Source organism: Rhipicephalus microplus, chromosome 5, assembly GCF_043290135.1.
Source record: "Rhipicephalus microplus isolate Deutch F79 chromosome 5, USDA_Rmic, whole genome shotgun sequence".
In the NCBI taxonomy this organism is placed as follows: Eukaryota; Metazoa; Arthropoda; class Arachnida; order Ixodida; family Ixodidae; genus Rhipicephalus; species Rhipicephalus microplus.
This window is the reverse complement of record NC_134704.1, coordinates 23754027-23769679: the sequence shown is the minus strand read 5'-3', so window position 1 is coordinate 23769679 and position 15653 is coordinate 23754027. Positions and strand designations below refer to the sequence as shown.

At 48.9% G+C, this 15653-nt stretch overlaps 1 protein-coding gene across 3 annotated transcripts in view; it reads left to right on the top strand.

Annotated features, from left to right (window-relative positions):
* LOC119173957 (uncharacterized) overlaps positions 1 to 15653 on the top strand; it is a 224473-nt gene that overhangs the window by 163034 nt on the left and 45786 nt on the right. For 2 of the 3 annotated variants that reach the window (XM_075895012.1, XM_075895015.1), the window contains exons 2-5: positions 1122 to 4517; positions 5492 to 5584; positions 7342 to 7362; positions 9169 to 9369. In XM_075895012.1, coding sequence (XP_075751127.1) covers positions 1122 to 4517; positions 5492 to 5584; positions 7342 to 7362; positions 9169 to 9369 — 3711 coding nt within the window. The remainder of the gene's footprint in view (positions 1 to 1121; positions 4518 to 5491; positions 5585 to 7341; positions 7363 to 9168; positions 9370 to 15653) is intronic. The other variant, XM_075895013.1, reaches the window with a different exon arrangement.

Below are 15653 nucleotides of genomic sequence, written 5' to 3'. Positions count from 1 at the left end.
CTTGTTAGCAACTGAGGTTCAAAAAATCTTCAGGTTTGTGGACGAGTATTTGATACTTTTGAAATGTCATGCTGAAAAGTTGTGCTGATTTGACACTTGATTTATTTGGGACGGTTTGCCAGCCTTTAAAACTCGCACATAAAATGTCATGTGTGCACACGCTCAGGTTCCTTGACCTCTCGTTTAAATTTCAGGATGACCACGTTTGTTGGCTTTATGATCCCAGGAGCAAAAAGCCATTCTTTTTTTTTTCTGCACATACTAAAGTATTCAAGAGGTCTGTCGCCCATGTGCACCTTTTAAATTCCATAAAGAAATCGTGTTTTTACCTCACGAAGAAGAGCTTTGAGCAACAGGTTTCGCGACTGCAGGCAGCAGGTTACCCGCAACGATTGGTTATAGCCGTCGCGGAATGACAATTTAGGGTCCTGAATAAACAAAATAGGCAGCATAATGACACAAGTCTGATTGATTATGCTTATTTAAAAAACTTATACGTCTCGCTGACTTGCGCGAGATACGTCCTGTGTCTTTCTGTCTGTCTGTGTTTGATCTTTTGTTCCTGTCTTTTGCACATCAAGAAGTGCATGTGTCTCGCTAACTCGCCCGTGTCTGAAGTGATTGGGAGGTAAGCGCAGCTTATCTAATACGGAAGGCAATATTGCCCTCATAACTGTATGTACTGCAAAGGAAAAACGTTCTACACGTGTCTATCCCAAGTTGGCAAGAGTTATGAATTATTATGAATATTTCATATGAAATATTATGAATTATTTCTGACAAACAAAACAATAACGCTTGATGTATGTGTATAAAACGCTAATGTAACGTCCATTTATCGAAATCGTGCTTTATGAGGCTGATTTTACCATTCTAATAACAATAAGGGAACAGGAATATATCGCAGATAGAATTTTTTTTTAATCAGCACCACTCCCAACTACGTCGGTGCCTAACCATTCTCCAACTTGATCTGTTTTTCGCCTCTTCATACCGACGATAGGGTAACGCCGGTTGCTCGCTGATTATTCTGATCCGCCTCGCCATTGAGCCTGCGACGTTGAAAAGCTCGCGGGCAGTCGGTCTTGTAGTGTACTCATACCACGCGCTTTTCTACGCAGGAGGATCGCTGGACGCGTCCCGGCTGACGCTGCGGCCTGCCGGGCCGCTCGACCTGGTGGACGCGGGCACCCAGGTGGACCTCTCGGCCGACACGATCGCCTACGACTCCGACGATGACATGATGAAGCGCAAGATCAGCGCGCTGCGCAGCCGCAAGGGCCACCCGATCTACTCGCGCGAAGACATCCGCGAACAGTACTGCATCACGCGCAAAGAGATCGCCGTACTCGACGACAAAGGTGCCACCACCCGCAGCCTGTTCGGGTGCCTGGCCGCGCAGGGAGCAGCCGGAGGAGGAGGCGGCGGGAGTCCCTGCAACGCGGCGCTCTTTTCGTGCGTCCAGCGCGCCTCGAGCGACGAGAACATTCCGCCGCCTCCGACGACGCAGCAAGGCGGTGGAAAAGACGACGACGACGACTTCGCCAGCTCGGGCTTTCGGCGGCGGCCCAAGCCGTTCTGCTTGCAGGACCCGAAGCTGCGCTTTAGCAACCTCGACGCGGCCGATAGCGACTCGGTGCGCATCGTGGTTCACTCCCGCTCCTTCTCGGCGCGTCCCAGGCTGCAGAGTTGCAACAGCTACGGCAGCACGAGCCAAGGCAGCCTGGCGAGCAGCAGCAACCTGAGCTACGCATCGCGCTGCGCGTCCCGACCGTCCAACTTGAGCTTCCAGTACGATGGGGTCACGCTGGGCCAGTGTCACAGCGTGGACGCCCTCAACGATGCCTCCACGTGGAGGCGTCGCAGCGACGGCGGCGTCGCGGTGCCTGACGCGCTTCTCGACGACCGCCGGCCGAAGCACGTGAGCTTCGACTCGAACGCGCTTGTGCGCAGTAACACCGTGGCCGGCGGACTGGAGGACGTCGAGCTCAGCCTCGGGGGACCCGCCGCCACGTCCACGCCGCTGGGGCGCCGCGCCGTATCAACGCCGGACGGTTCCCAAGAAAGGCTCTTGGACGCTCGTCATTACCAAGATTCTTTCGAGAGAGCTTCGTTCGGTCGCCGACGGGCTCTGGTGAAGACGCAGGCCACGCAAACTGAAACCGTATGCAGGACGAAGGCGTCGCTGCCCGCCTACCTCACCCTGTCACCGCGGGCAGCGCGCGGAGCGAAGCACAAAACAGCCCGGCGGCGCAAGGTCAAGGACGCTCGCCGGGCTGGCACGTCCGTGAGTGACGACAGCGACGACGACGTCATGGAGGTCGACCTGGTGAGCAAGCAGCAGAGGCTACTTCCATCTCCCAAGCCGCATAAGCAGGTAAAAACCAAGCAAGATTCGTTGGTCGCCAATAAGTACGAAGATGGTGGCTTCCAGGCGAAAAGTCCCCGCACCAAAGGCCACATGGAAGAACTCAGCAGGGCACTCTGTAAGATTGACCTGCTGAGGGAAACCAGGGGCAGTTCGAGGCCTGCTCCCGTTGGCCACGAGGACGCCATGGTAAACAGTAGGCGAGATAGTAATTACCATTCAGGACCGCGAGTGGAACATCAGTCGAATGTCAATCCATGCCCATCCGAGGAATCCCATAGGAGAGAAGAAAAGCGAAACACTCACCCCGCGCAACCTGAGGGACTCACGTCTCCGGAAAGCGAGTCGTCTAGCAGTCAGTTCACTGAGCGCGAATCCTCGCGGAGCGAACGTTCCACCAGCAGTTCTGGACCTGCCGTGGCGGCCAAACTGCGAGAGGCAAACGCAGATGCCGGCCGGCAGGACACGACCAGCGAGAGCACCTCTGAATACGTCACGGCCACCGAGCACTCGGCAAAAGCACGGGAGTCGACGGAAACGAGTAGCACCAGCCAGGCCCGCCGCGACGGCACTGACACGTCCTTCGAAACAGCGTCGTCGGCGAGCCTTTTCAGCTCACCTTCGTCCAGGAACGGTGCATGTACAAAAACTCCTTCTCCCAGGGCCTCCTCGAGGGACGTGACTCACGATCCGGACGAAGCGGCCATGTCTTCCGAAGAGACGGAGAAAGGCCACAATGACTCCTCGGACGAATCGACCAAAAAGGAAGAGCAACTTCTCTCATCAGAGTCCGGCGAGTACTCGCTCGGACGCGCAGAAGGAGTCGATGATGAAGATGAAGACAGGACAGACAAGTCGGACGACGAGGAAGGTGCTTTAGAAAGAGACGCCGACAGCAGACCCGCATCTCAAGCCGACGAGTTTTCCGAATCCGACGCGCCACCCCGCCAGTCGCCCGATATGATGCGCACGGCGTTCTTCGAGCAGGGAGGGCCATGCTCGTCCCAAAACGACGAAGACCCCGACGACATAGAGCCAATGATGATGCCCTTGATGACGTTCCGAGACGTCCAGAACGCAATCAGTCGCTCGGAAATTCGACAATACGACGAGCTGTCCACCGTGTCCGAGGTGTCCGAAGAAAACAGCAACTCTGACCAGCAAATCACTGAACGGTATCAGCCACCGATGCCAGATGTCATCAGCAAATCCGAGACCCCTCCGCCTCCTTTGTCACCCCCACCCACAGAAGAGCGACAGCCGTCTGAAGGACGGGCCGCACTTGAACAACGCCCACCTTCGGAAGGACGACCCCCTCCCATAGAGGAACCAGCAACGGCAGAGCAAACGGAATCACATGAGTGGCAAGCAGCCACGGAGTGCCCGACACCGCAATCTCCCGACCAACCAAAAGAACCATTCCACTATTCTTCGTCCGAGTACCTCGACTCGGAAGTGGCAACTCCGAGCTTCGACAGTGCCACGACATCGTGCAGCTTCAACCTGGACTTTCCATCGTCGGCTGCAGCGGAGCTCTCGCTAGACACGGCCAGCCACGCGTCCAACGTCTCCACGACCACGACCGACTCGGATAGCAAAAGTGTGGCGGTCGCCGAGAGTGAGTTAGTGCGCAATGACGACACCGACGTGACGGACAGCTCAACGTCGACGAAAAACACGGCACGCCGGCGACCGCCAGGGACGCTGAGGCAGCAGCCGGATGGCGGCGGTGCCATCCCCAAGCTTCAGGGGGTCGTCGGTAGCAGCGGCAGCGTCGAGCATCGACGCCGGCGGGAGCGCGCCTCTCGCGTCCGCTGGGAGGTGCTAGAAGCTGCATGCTCCGCTCAGGTGGCGACTTCCGTCGAGGACCTCTGGACGCGGCACCGGGAGCTTCAGGGGCGCCGTTCGCGCTCCCTCCCTCGCAGTCCCGAGAGCAGGGGCCGGGACTCGGTCGTGTGCAGCCAGTGCGGTGATAGAGTGCGCGAACACCGCGTTCCCGGGCCCTACTCTTGGGAGCGGCCGCTGAGCAGAGGACCCTGCCTGGACGGGCGCCGATCGGCGCCATGCCCGGATTATGGCCACGTGCGGATGCCGGCGCCGTACCCTGCGGCCGACTTTTACGACGACGATGACGACGACGAAGACGCTGGTGAGCTGCGTTTGTGTGTAACACAAATTCTTTCTACGCCTCCAGTTATTTTTGTCGGTTGAGATAAACGAAGAAAAAGTGAGAGTGGTGGAAAAGGCGAGAGGAAGTCACCTGTTGACGTTCAAAAGTGAGCGTGGCTAAACACCACATTGAAGGGAGCTTGAGGGAAGCTTGAATTAAAAGAAGAGAGCAGGGATGGGTGACATCAGCTTGGTGGCCAGATTTAGCAACTGACGGGCATTTCGACCTCTCTGGCTTGCGTAATCCGCCACATTTTACGTAAATGTGTGCCATGGTATGCCGTGAAATGATTTGCATATGTTTAATTCGTCATCCGACTAGTGTACAGGACGTGAGTTTGTACAAGGTTACGTTATGGAACCACTGCGAAGTTTTGGGGTTCTGCAGTATGCCGAATTTTCTCTTGGCTGCGCCAGCGTACGATGTCCATCACCAGCGGCGGCACGTGTGCCATTTGTAGAAGAGCAATAGCGTCTGCGGGTTAGTAGAAATTGTTGCTTAATTGTGTGATATGGCTTCATGTGGTGGCTGAAATACTACTGAATTTGTGTGCGAGCAACACTGTGCAACGTCCCAAGCACCTAACAGCAAGTTTCCGCAATATAGCCATCATCCGAAGGGGTCTTTTAGATCTGCGTTTTAAATATGCAGCGTTATGCCTGAGGTAGCATCAGAAGCCTTAACGTAGGCTTCAACAAAGTAATCACAAACGTTGTTGTTGTTGTTGTTGTTGTTGTTGTTGTTGTTGTTGTTGTTGTTGTTGTTGTTGTTGTTGTTGTTGTTGTTGTTGTTGTTGTTGTTGTTCACTCGCATATCTACGTTTTGCTTGAACAAGGCCATTTACACGTTTCCTTCGCTTTTGTAACATTTCTCGATTGCTCTCAGTGGTATTCATTTACGCGACACGTGCCTACTGTTAAAACTTCAATGTCGTTGTCGTTTTTTTTTTTCAGGTATTCATTCGAGGAGTTATAGACAGACAAACTGGCTATATATTAACAGTGAACACGAAATGTTGGCGTGGAGACAGCATCTCAGGGGTAATTGTAAGTATATTTAAATCATTTTTCTAACAATTCTTTCGATTATTCAAGAAAATAGTACGTAAGTTGATTAATTAGACGTACCTTGTTGGTGTTCATCGTCAGTTGAAACTTTATTACAAGTGAGAATATGAAATATCATTATTAAACATCAATATTGGTAAACAGTACTACATAGGCTCTGATCTCCAAAAACAGTATAATACACTAAGTAATCGAGTTTCCTTAGTGAAAGGCTTCAAGGTTGTTGTTTTGTTTTGTTTTTTCGCTGAAGGCGTTCTTATAGCCGCTTCTGTTTTTCCATTACGCTGCATCATTTCGCTGCAAGACGTGTCGCTCCAAAGCTTCGCCAGTGTGAACACATCCTCTAGCTGCGCATAGCCGTTTTACTAATGAACTCTACATTTGCAGACAGGCGCGACAGATTCATACTTCATTTCGTTTCGTACTAATTAGGCGCTTTACTGGCATCATCGTTGAGATGAAAGGCGCACCAGACGAATGAGCAACCGCGTTAATTACGCCAATTCTGTGCTAGTTCCAAGTTAAGAACACATCAGAAAGATGCCCCGCCGTGGTGGTCTAGTGGCTAAGGTACTCGGCTGCTGACCCGCAGGTCGCGGAATTCAATCCCGTCTGCGGCATCTGCATTTTCGATGGAGGCTAAAATGCTGTAGGCCCGTGTGCTCAGATTTGGGTGCGCGTTAAAAAACCCCATGCGGTCGAAATTTCTGGAGCCCTCCACTACGGCGTCTCTCGTAATTATATATACGGCTATTTTGGGACGTTAAACCCCACATATGAACATCAGAAAGATGGCACTAAGCATAAAAACATTTGTGGTATGCATTGGACGGCTCTTAACTTCCGTGTAAACTCATTGCAGCATTTATTGTGGAACCAGAGACAGAAGATACATGCGAGTCGCGGCCTCTGAAACAATCAAACAAGAAGTATTTTACTTTGTTTTATTTGACTTTGGCACAAGGGTAGTTAGGCGCTGTGCGATCACTGTGACAAACTCGATCGGCAAAGCAATTAAGAAGGGTAAGCAGCCCGAAAATGACAAATGGCCGGACTAATGAGCTTGAGGGCGCGCATATAATATGATTGTATCTGGGACAGAGAAAAACTACCTCTGCATTATGCTAAGTATAGCGTTCTCTTGCGAGCCCATATGGCAGGAATCAAGGGGCCTTTTTTTTTCAGCGTTATCCTTCATTTAGCTAGCTTGCTTTGTAGAGCACCCTTTGTTAACTTCATAGCATGACGAATTTCGTTGAATGTGCGTAATAACTCTGAAGATCCAATTAAGTACTAAAGCGACGTACAATATCTGTGTGGTTTTACGATGTCATAAAGAAACGCAATGGAGGCCTTTGAATTTCAGCAGGGTTTAGTTAAGTTTGGCTTAGTTAGTTAGTTAGTTAGTTAGTTAGTTAGTTAGTTAGTTAGTTAGTTAGTTAGTTAGTTAGTTAGTTAGTTAGTTAGTTAGTTAGTTAGTTAGTTAGTTAGTTAGTTAGTTAGTTAGTTAGTTAGGTGATCTCAAGGTATAACACTAATTATTTCTCTGGCAATGACGTGAGTTTAACCAATATAATCACTTAAATATGTAGCCTCATTTTCTCATTACTTCTAAATAACACGCATACCTGCGCGTCAGAAGAAACCAGCTAACTTATAAAATATGCGATAGAAGATGTTATCAAACGAAAATGCCTGTACTCACTTTAAAACGTGCTTTCGCTTTCTACTTCAAGCAGCGAGGAGAACTAGGAAAGGTGAGTATTTCAGTGCCCTCAATAAAGTGAGCTATTTGTTTGTAACAGTTGTACGAGCTATAGCTGCATATATATGTGTGTGCAAAACAACTGGTACACAAATGCCCATACCAGTCTACAGGGTGGTTGCGTTTTGGAAGGTGTAAGAATATTTACTGGGAGATGCCGAGTGACAATATACTGAGGAAACTGTAAGAGTAAAGAAAATGGACACTAATAAAATGAACAGTCTTGTTATCTCGTAAAACCACTTGCTGTGTAATATATGCACGTGCGCTTCTGAAACAGTACTGAGGCCCGACGGAAAGTTAAGAGTAAATCTATAGAATTTGCGGAATATTGATGAAGAGTATCTTCAGGAATGCCTTTTTGTTTTGGTAATAAACCTGCGACAATGTTGATTCCTTTGGCATGGCGCATGCAAGAGCAAGACATCGCTTTTGTCTTGCATGCAAAGCATGTTAGACAAGAGTGATGCACAGACGCCCATGTTAGCGCCGTGTGTCTCGCTATTCGCCCCGTCTTGGATGCGCTACGCCAGTGGTATACTTAATATGACTCACCAATACGCCAAACGACCTGCCTTGATTGATTTCGTTTTTTCATTAACGTTATTTTAGCACATTTTTAATCATGTGTGCGTGGTGCTCATTAGCATGAACGATAGTAAAGAGCCAGGACGGCTCGCAACGCGCAGCACAATAACAGCGAAAGCTGAATCTATAGAGCCTTTTTTTTTAACTCTTATGGCTATTACTATAAGTACTCTTGCAATGTACCCGCTGTGCCATAAATCATGATCTTTGTGAAGGTGGCAATTTCTCTCAACGGCGTTATTCGTCACTCTTCAGAGAAACGAGGCACCCGTTACACATCTGTATGGCGTTACGTACGCCTTCTTCGCACGGTGCCTGACGACAATTCAGACTTTGAAAACCGAGCCCTTTGTGATGTGGTGCAAGCTTTAACGAACCACTAGTTACCTACATAAATCGCACTGTGTGACGCCCTCTCGTTATTTTACTCTTGTACCACACTATACTGACCCGTGTCTACATGTGGACGAAAACGATGATGGGGGGATTTAGCGGACACCAAGTAGTGGGCCTTTGGCTTTACACACTAGAACGAAGAAGACAATCTTGCGGCTCGGCTCTTGAGAACACGCTGTTTTCGCTGTCTCAAGGCGTACTTGTGCTTTGTTCGCGTTGTACCGCGACAATATTTTATATGAGAGCATGATTCTTTGGCAACTAACACAAGAACCCTTCATGATATTAATTTTGCATGTTGTCGCACTGCCGAAGCGGATCACCGAGGCGACGTAGGAAAAAAAAAAGCGCCTACTAGAGATCTGCTTCACCAGGTGCCGCAGCAATCCCAATTGCTCGCAAAAAGGTCATCTGCTCTTTCATTTTTGTTCTCTCTCTTCCAATAAGCTAAATTTATTAATGTCCACTAACTAGCCTACCAGTTATTTTAGACATTAAGACAAGAGTCGGCTACCTTTCGGGGTAGCTACGGAGGTAACTACCTCATGCCGACTTTCGAGGTAACTACCTTATGCCGACCTTTTCTTTAAGCATTCTTGTGCTCCTATACCGTATATGTATGTATCCAACATAGCTCTTAACTTGAACCAGAACATCGATTTAGTTCCGGTTTTGTTCGCAAGGCGGCTTTGAGTGAACATTCGGAAAACCGGAAGTAAGTGCTATAGACCGGAGGTGCTTGGAAGAGGAGCAAAAGCGCGATTCGTGGCTCGTGCCCCTAATGAACAATTTATCTTTTCTCCTCCTCACGCAGAAAGCAGCAGCAGCAGCGTGCTGTCGGACTCTTCGCCTTCGTCCTCGTCCTCGTCCTCACCGGCGCAGAGCCGCTCGAGCTCGCCGGAATCGACCGAGTCTGAGCGCGAGTTCCAACGCCAGTACGTGACCCTCACGCATCGCATGATCCACCGGAAGGCGAGCCTCGAAATGTACCGCCGCATCGCGCACCGCTGCTTTGGTGAGTCGGCAATCACAATATATCGGCCCATTTGGTGAAGGGGCGCAGGCTTAGAACTTGTATACACTATAAGAAAAAAAGAAAAGCCCTTCGGCTCATTTTTCTGTCGCAATTTTTTTTTTTGTGAGCCCGCACTTTCCACGTGTGAGGGTGGCCGAGAGAGGGCGTTACGTGACGGCGCCATCATCATCATCGGGACTTGGCCGAGAGAGGGCACTACGTGACGGCATCATCATCATCATTGGGACTGGAGTGGTGGGGGTTGCGTGTGTGGGGAAGGGGGAGTTCGGCCTGGTTGGGAAGAGTGGCAAGACGTAGCGGTGTGTTGTGTGCGATTTAGGGTTAGCGCGTGACACACGCATGTTGCTCCCTTTAAAAAGACGCGGGTGAAGTCTAAGTAATTACACTCTCGTCGGAGAGTCGTAAGACACGCTAAAGAGAGTTAGCGTGTCATCTTAGTCATATACGTAGGAATTCAGCGCCCACTACAAACAGTAACATATGCCTATTGTTACTTGGAGTGTGCATCAAGCGTAATTACGAAGTGATTGTCCTTGAATCATTATGATGTGAACCGGTACATATACGAGCAAAGCTAGCCCGTGTGCTCAGATTTGGGTGCACGTTAAAGGACCCCAGGTGGTCAAAATTTCCGGAACCCTCCACTACGGCGTCTCTCATAATCATATGGTGGTTTTGTGACGTTAAACCCCATATATCAATCAACGAGCAAAGCTAGCCACGCCACGGTGGTCTAGTGGCTAAGGTACTCGGCTGCTGACCCGCACGTCGCGGGATCGAATCCCGGCTGCGGCGGCTGCATTTTCGATGGAGGCGATAAATGTTGTAGGCCCGTGTGCTCCGATTTGGGAGCACGTTAAAGAACCCCAGATGGTCGAAATTTCCGGAGCCCTCCACTACGGCGTCTCTCATAATCATATGGTGGTTTTGGGACGCTAAACCCCACACATCAATCAATCAATTACGAGCAAAGCTATTTGTTATCAGCTAAAAACAAATGTTTTATTCAAGGACACGATGTAATGCATTGACACTCACCGTCACAGTCTCTTATAACAGTACGCTATGGGTCTATACTTAGGTCGATTCACAGTTGTATGTGAGCCCTGTTTCTGAAACCTCGCAAGCCATTATGCGTCCCTTTGGGAGAAATACATGAGGTGGTGCCATGTCCACACAAGGGCGAAAAAAAAAAATCACCCGATTTTCTCGCGTTCTCTACATCCACCGCAGCAACTGCTGCACGTGTTTCTTTTTAGCTTGCTAGCGCGATTCCTCCGCAAACACCACGCGAGGCATTCTTAGGCGACCACTGTGGAAAGGCAGCATGCAATATTTACCAGAACGAGCTCCGAGCAGAGCGATATGGCTGAGGTGCTTTATTAAGAACGAGCATGCAGCGCGTGTTCGTCGGTCCCGAGTACTGAATATTTCAGATGTGGCTTAGCTTGAACGCAACTCTGGTGGCTCGCTCGGCAGTGTTTGTGTCTTCTTTCGGCATGTCGACGGGCTTTTCGCCAATGCTGTCGCTGTGGATCCGTTGTTAGATAAACACGTGTATATGCTCAAGTGTCTGCCCTTGCTGTGCACTAGTTTTGGCCACGGGAATCTTGCGTTCTCAGAAAGTAGGTCAAAGTTGATTAATGGGAGAAGTTAAAAAAAAGGGGGTTTCGTAAAAGTAAACCTCTACCTGTGAGCCAGGATTTCCCACAGATATATTTACGAATGACCATCCCGGCGGGAGAGGGTGGGGGGATTATTGCATTTAACAATTTCAACTTGCGTTCTAATAATTGTTCGCGTTTAACGTCACAAAACAGCGACAATATTATGACCCGTAGTGCAGGGCTTCTGAAATTTCGACCTCCTGATGGCCCTTAATGTTCACCTAAGTCCAAGTACGCGTCTCTCAAGCATGTTCGCCTTCGTATACAAAATGCTGGGATTCGATCCCTCGACCTTCGGGTCAACAGCCGAACACCATAATGACTAAACCACTGTGGGGAGTCAACTTGCGTTTTGTAGCGCGGACATTGGGGTTGGCGACCCTCGAAACCAGGAGGCGACCTGTTCACATCTTTAGGTAGGTGCCGGGGGATGCTGTCACTGCATGCGCGTGTAGCTGCTGTTTATTGGTTCTTTGAACATTTTTATCGGAGTGGTGGGCTCTGTCGATAGTGGCGGCCGGTGAAGCAGAACGGTGGGTGACATTTACCGCCGCCCGCCGTGCAGAGAACCCCGCTCCGAGCAGTAATTCTAAAGTACATAATCACGTGTCAGCTGACTTACTGAATGACGTGGGAGCGAAGCGTCGTACTTTTGTCTCTCTTGTACTGCATTTTGTGCTCGGTGGTTGTGCCCCAGAACCTTTCAGGCACTGTGCCCGGTTGTTTATTCTCGACAGTCGATGCAGCTCTTCGTGTCCCGTTTTTTTTTCCTACCGCTGTTATCCCCCAAGACAAGCACAAACATAATCATATGATCCCCCCAATGGACGCGAGTTCGATCACGGTGACGCGAATTCCGATGGAAGCGAAATGCCGAAGTCCGTGTACTATGCGACGTCAGTCCGCGTTAATGGACACCGCGTGGTCAAAATATTCGGAGCTGTGCACTATACGACGTGGCTCATAATCGTACAATCTACGAAAAAATGCTGAACATTCTGGGAGTATTTCTGCTGCACAGATATAATCGCCACCTGCCTTGCGTATACTTTCCTTGTGTTATCACCGTGGTTTTGGCACTTTCCGGTCACGGGCAGTGTGTGCGTTATCAGTGTGACGTAACATTCTTGATAAGCAAAAAGGCGAGAGCCGTGTTGACAAGAAAGAGAAAACGATCGATACATATGAATATCTTAGTTGAGGTGTGATAAAAACACTCCCGAAATACTAGATTTTTTTCGCATCGTATCGTGGTTTTGGCACACACCCAGAATTGTTTTTTTTTTCATTTTTCATCATCTCGTCTCGTTACCGTCGTTTCTCAAGCTGCGTAGTGCATGAGCAGCGTAATAACTTACCCCCTTAATGTAATAATGCCCGGTTAGCATCTAAAGCTCGCCCCGCCACGGTGGTCTAGTGGCTATAAGGTACTCGGCTGCTGACCCGCTGGTCGCGAATTCAAATCCCGGCTGCGGCGGCTGCATTTCCGATGGAGGCGGAAATGTTGTAGGCCCGTGTACTCAGATTTGGGTGCACGTTAAAGATCCCCAGGTGGTCGAAATTTCCGGAGCCCTCCACTACGGCGTCTCTCATAATCATATGGTGGTTTTTGGGACGTTAAACCCCACAAATCAATCAAATCAATCAAGCATCTAAAGCTCGACCACGGTTGCTCTTGGGTCGTGCGAAGTCTCCCGCAAAAGCAGCCGAATGCTCCGTCATAACTGGAACACTGAGTATTTTCCCAACTCCAAGTGCTTGTCTTTTCCGAAAGCGTACTAATTGACAGAGTATCAAGGTAAGGCATTAACATGGTTAGCTGTGTTTTTTTTTTTTAACAGCACGGCTAACCTCTTTGGTGGTTCGTCGAGTTTCTGTGTGCCCTACCAGACCTGTTACACTTTGTTCAACCCTTTTCCTTCGTCACGCATGCTTAATTGACGCGTGCGTCACAGCAGCGCCACGTGTTACCTCCATTCGCGCTTGGCCGTAAAGCCTGTCATACTACATCCCTATTAGTTGGGGGTTCCGTAAGTGACATTGCCATTTATGAAACGTAAGCACTTCGTTGAGGACCGGAAATGTTTGCCTATTGCGACGCACTAGTGTACGTGAACTCGGCTGTGAATAAAAGGACACACGCAAAGCACGCTATTAACGTACATGCAACGCCTGTAACACCCGCACGTATAACATGATAGTGTAAAGCATTTTTTTTTGCTAGGCCAGCGTTTCTTAAAATAATAATAATAATAATAATAATAATAATAATATTAATAATAATAATAATAATAATAATAATAATATCAGCGTCATTGTGGGAATCAGTCCACGATTCTGGCACATCTTGCAGCTCAGTGTGGAGCTATTTGGTGCTATCGCTATTTGTTTTGTTTTGTTTTTTTAGGAACATGAGTAGCGCATATAGTATTAAGCAGATTGTAAATATCGGATCTCCGAGTGGCGCAGCGCCTCTAAACGTTGTTTCTCGCGAAAAGGCTTTCTGGTGTGTCGTCACGTAACGGCGCCGTTCTTAAAGCGACCGGTGAGTCAGACAACCCGAGCTATTGAATAAATCCTCTAAGAAGCAGCGATAGTGGCACTCCCGATTCGATTCGAACGAGAAAGCCCAAGTGGTAGGTGACAAATCCTTCTCGCAGAGGCTAACTCGCCAAACAAGCTGTATGATGTCCCCATTAGCGTCGTCTTCCTATCCTCTTCTCACTCTTTATCTCTATTCCGAATATGACAAATCCCGGCGGAGGTCCGCAAGGCGGAAGAAAATTTACCACGGGTAAACGCTGAAATTCACCCGTTTCTAGCGTTCAGCTACAATCTTCTCGCGCTTCGAACGGGCTGGGGACAGTGTTCTACTTTTGTACCATTAATAAATATAAACTAATCATGGCATGAAAGTGGCCCGCAACTAGCAGTCAGGAATATCACAGCGTGCGGAGGTGCAGGGCTCAGGTCGATACATAACTTAGCGGAGGTAAAGCGCGGAAAAAGAGAGAAGAAATAAAAAATATATAAAGACGTAGCAAAGAGGAAAATCGACAAGCTGAGCGGGGCAAAACACGTTTCTACTCGGCGAGTCTGTAACCCACTTTCAGACCGCGCGCGTCCTATGCTTACGCGGTACTCCCTTGCGCTTTCCACGTGATAAGAAGCGAAGAAGAGCGACAAGATGAGAGGTTGGAGGGGGGGGAGACAACTCTCGGTGGTACACTTTTCCCCCAAAGAAGACGCCACCCAAAAGCAACGCCCTTCAAAAGGCTGGCACCTCGACGTTTATTCCGCGCTGCTGAACCCGAGAGGCAAGAAAGGAAGCGTGTGCGAATGAGCGGCGGCGCTCGTAAGCAAAGGCGACGTTATCTTCTTGCCACGTGCGCCCACACTCCCGCTCGTGCCGTTCCACCTCCGCACCACCCTCACACTTAGGCCTAGTAGAACCCCGGGTCTGCCGATGCCGCAAAGCACAGTATGCGCCGTCTCATACGGCGGCACCTCGATAATTCTTGCTGACAGCCTCGATGTTGTCATCAGAGCACCGCACGTATGTGCCAACAAATTAGATTGGTCGGCCACGCCGTCGCAATCGATAAGCGGCGCGGAGCACCGTATTCGCCAACCAGAAATACTCCCCTCTCCCATGATTTCCTTTTTGTCCCTTTCGATACTTCCCTATATCCCCTTATCTCCAGCTTAAGAAGGTTTTTTTATGTTGTTTTTAGTGTAGTAATTAGTCCGTTCGTTACAGGCAGACCTTCGCCCGACACCTTCGTGACCCGCCCTTCACATCTGGCGTGTGGAGCCGATTCTGCGAACTTCTAAGGTGTAGGGCGAGATTGGCGACCATCTATGTATATCTGCATATTTTTTCACCTTGTCTTTTTTTTTTTAGCGGAGCAAACACGTTTTGTGAATGTCCGAGTATCTGCACGTTGACCTTTGGCGACTCATCTTTTGCTTATTAATTTTTAGTTGTTTTCTTCATTTACTCATTTATTATCTTTCCTCTCGCGCGGTTTGGAAGACGACGATATAAAAGCGCGTCGAAGCCTGCTAACATTTTTTGCCCAATTTTGGTTCACCACCCCACCTATTCCTCATTATATATATATATATATATATATATATATATATATATATATATATATATATATATATATATATATATATATATATATATATATATATATATATATATATATATATATATGTTATAATGAGGAATAGGCGGGGTGGTGAACCAAAATTCTAGCGTCTGCTTTGCTGCTCTCCACTAAGGAAGGAGAGGGGAAATGCATACGGGAAGACGAGCAGACGCGCAATAGTTGTCGCAAAAGTTCCCGACAAACACAAGGCTGTACAAAGGCACATAGTGCAACACTTCCGCCCTCAATCCGAATTCTTCAATACAAAAATGTGCCCACGCAGCCCCAAAGTTGACACAACAGAGCAGCTGGTGCCACGCCTCACCAACCTCCCCTTACACACATTTGATTAAAAAAAACACTTGCACGAAAGCAGACAAAAAATACAAATACAAATGACGTCGAAACGGGTCGGAACACCTCGCTGTAAACACTTGAG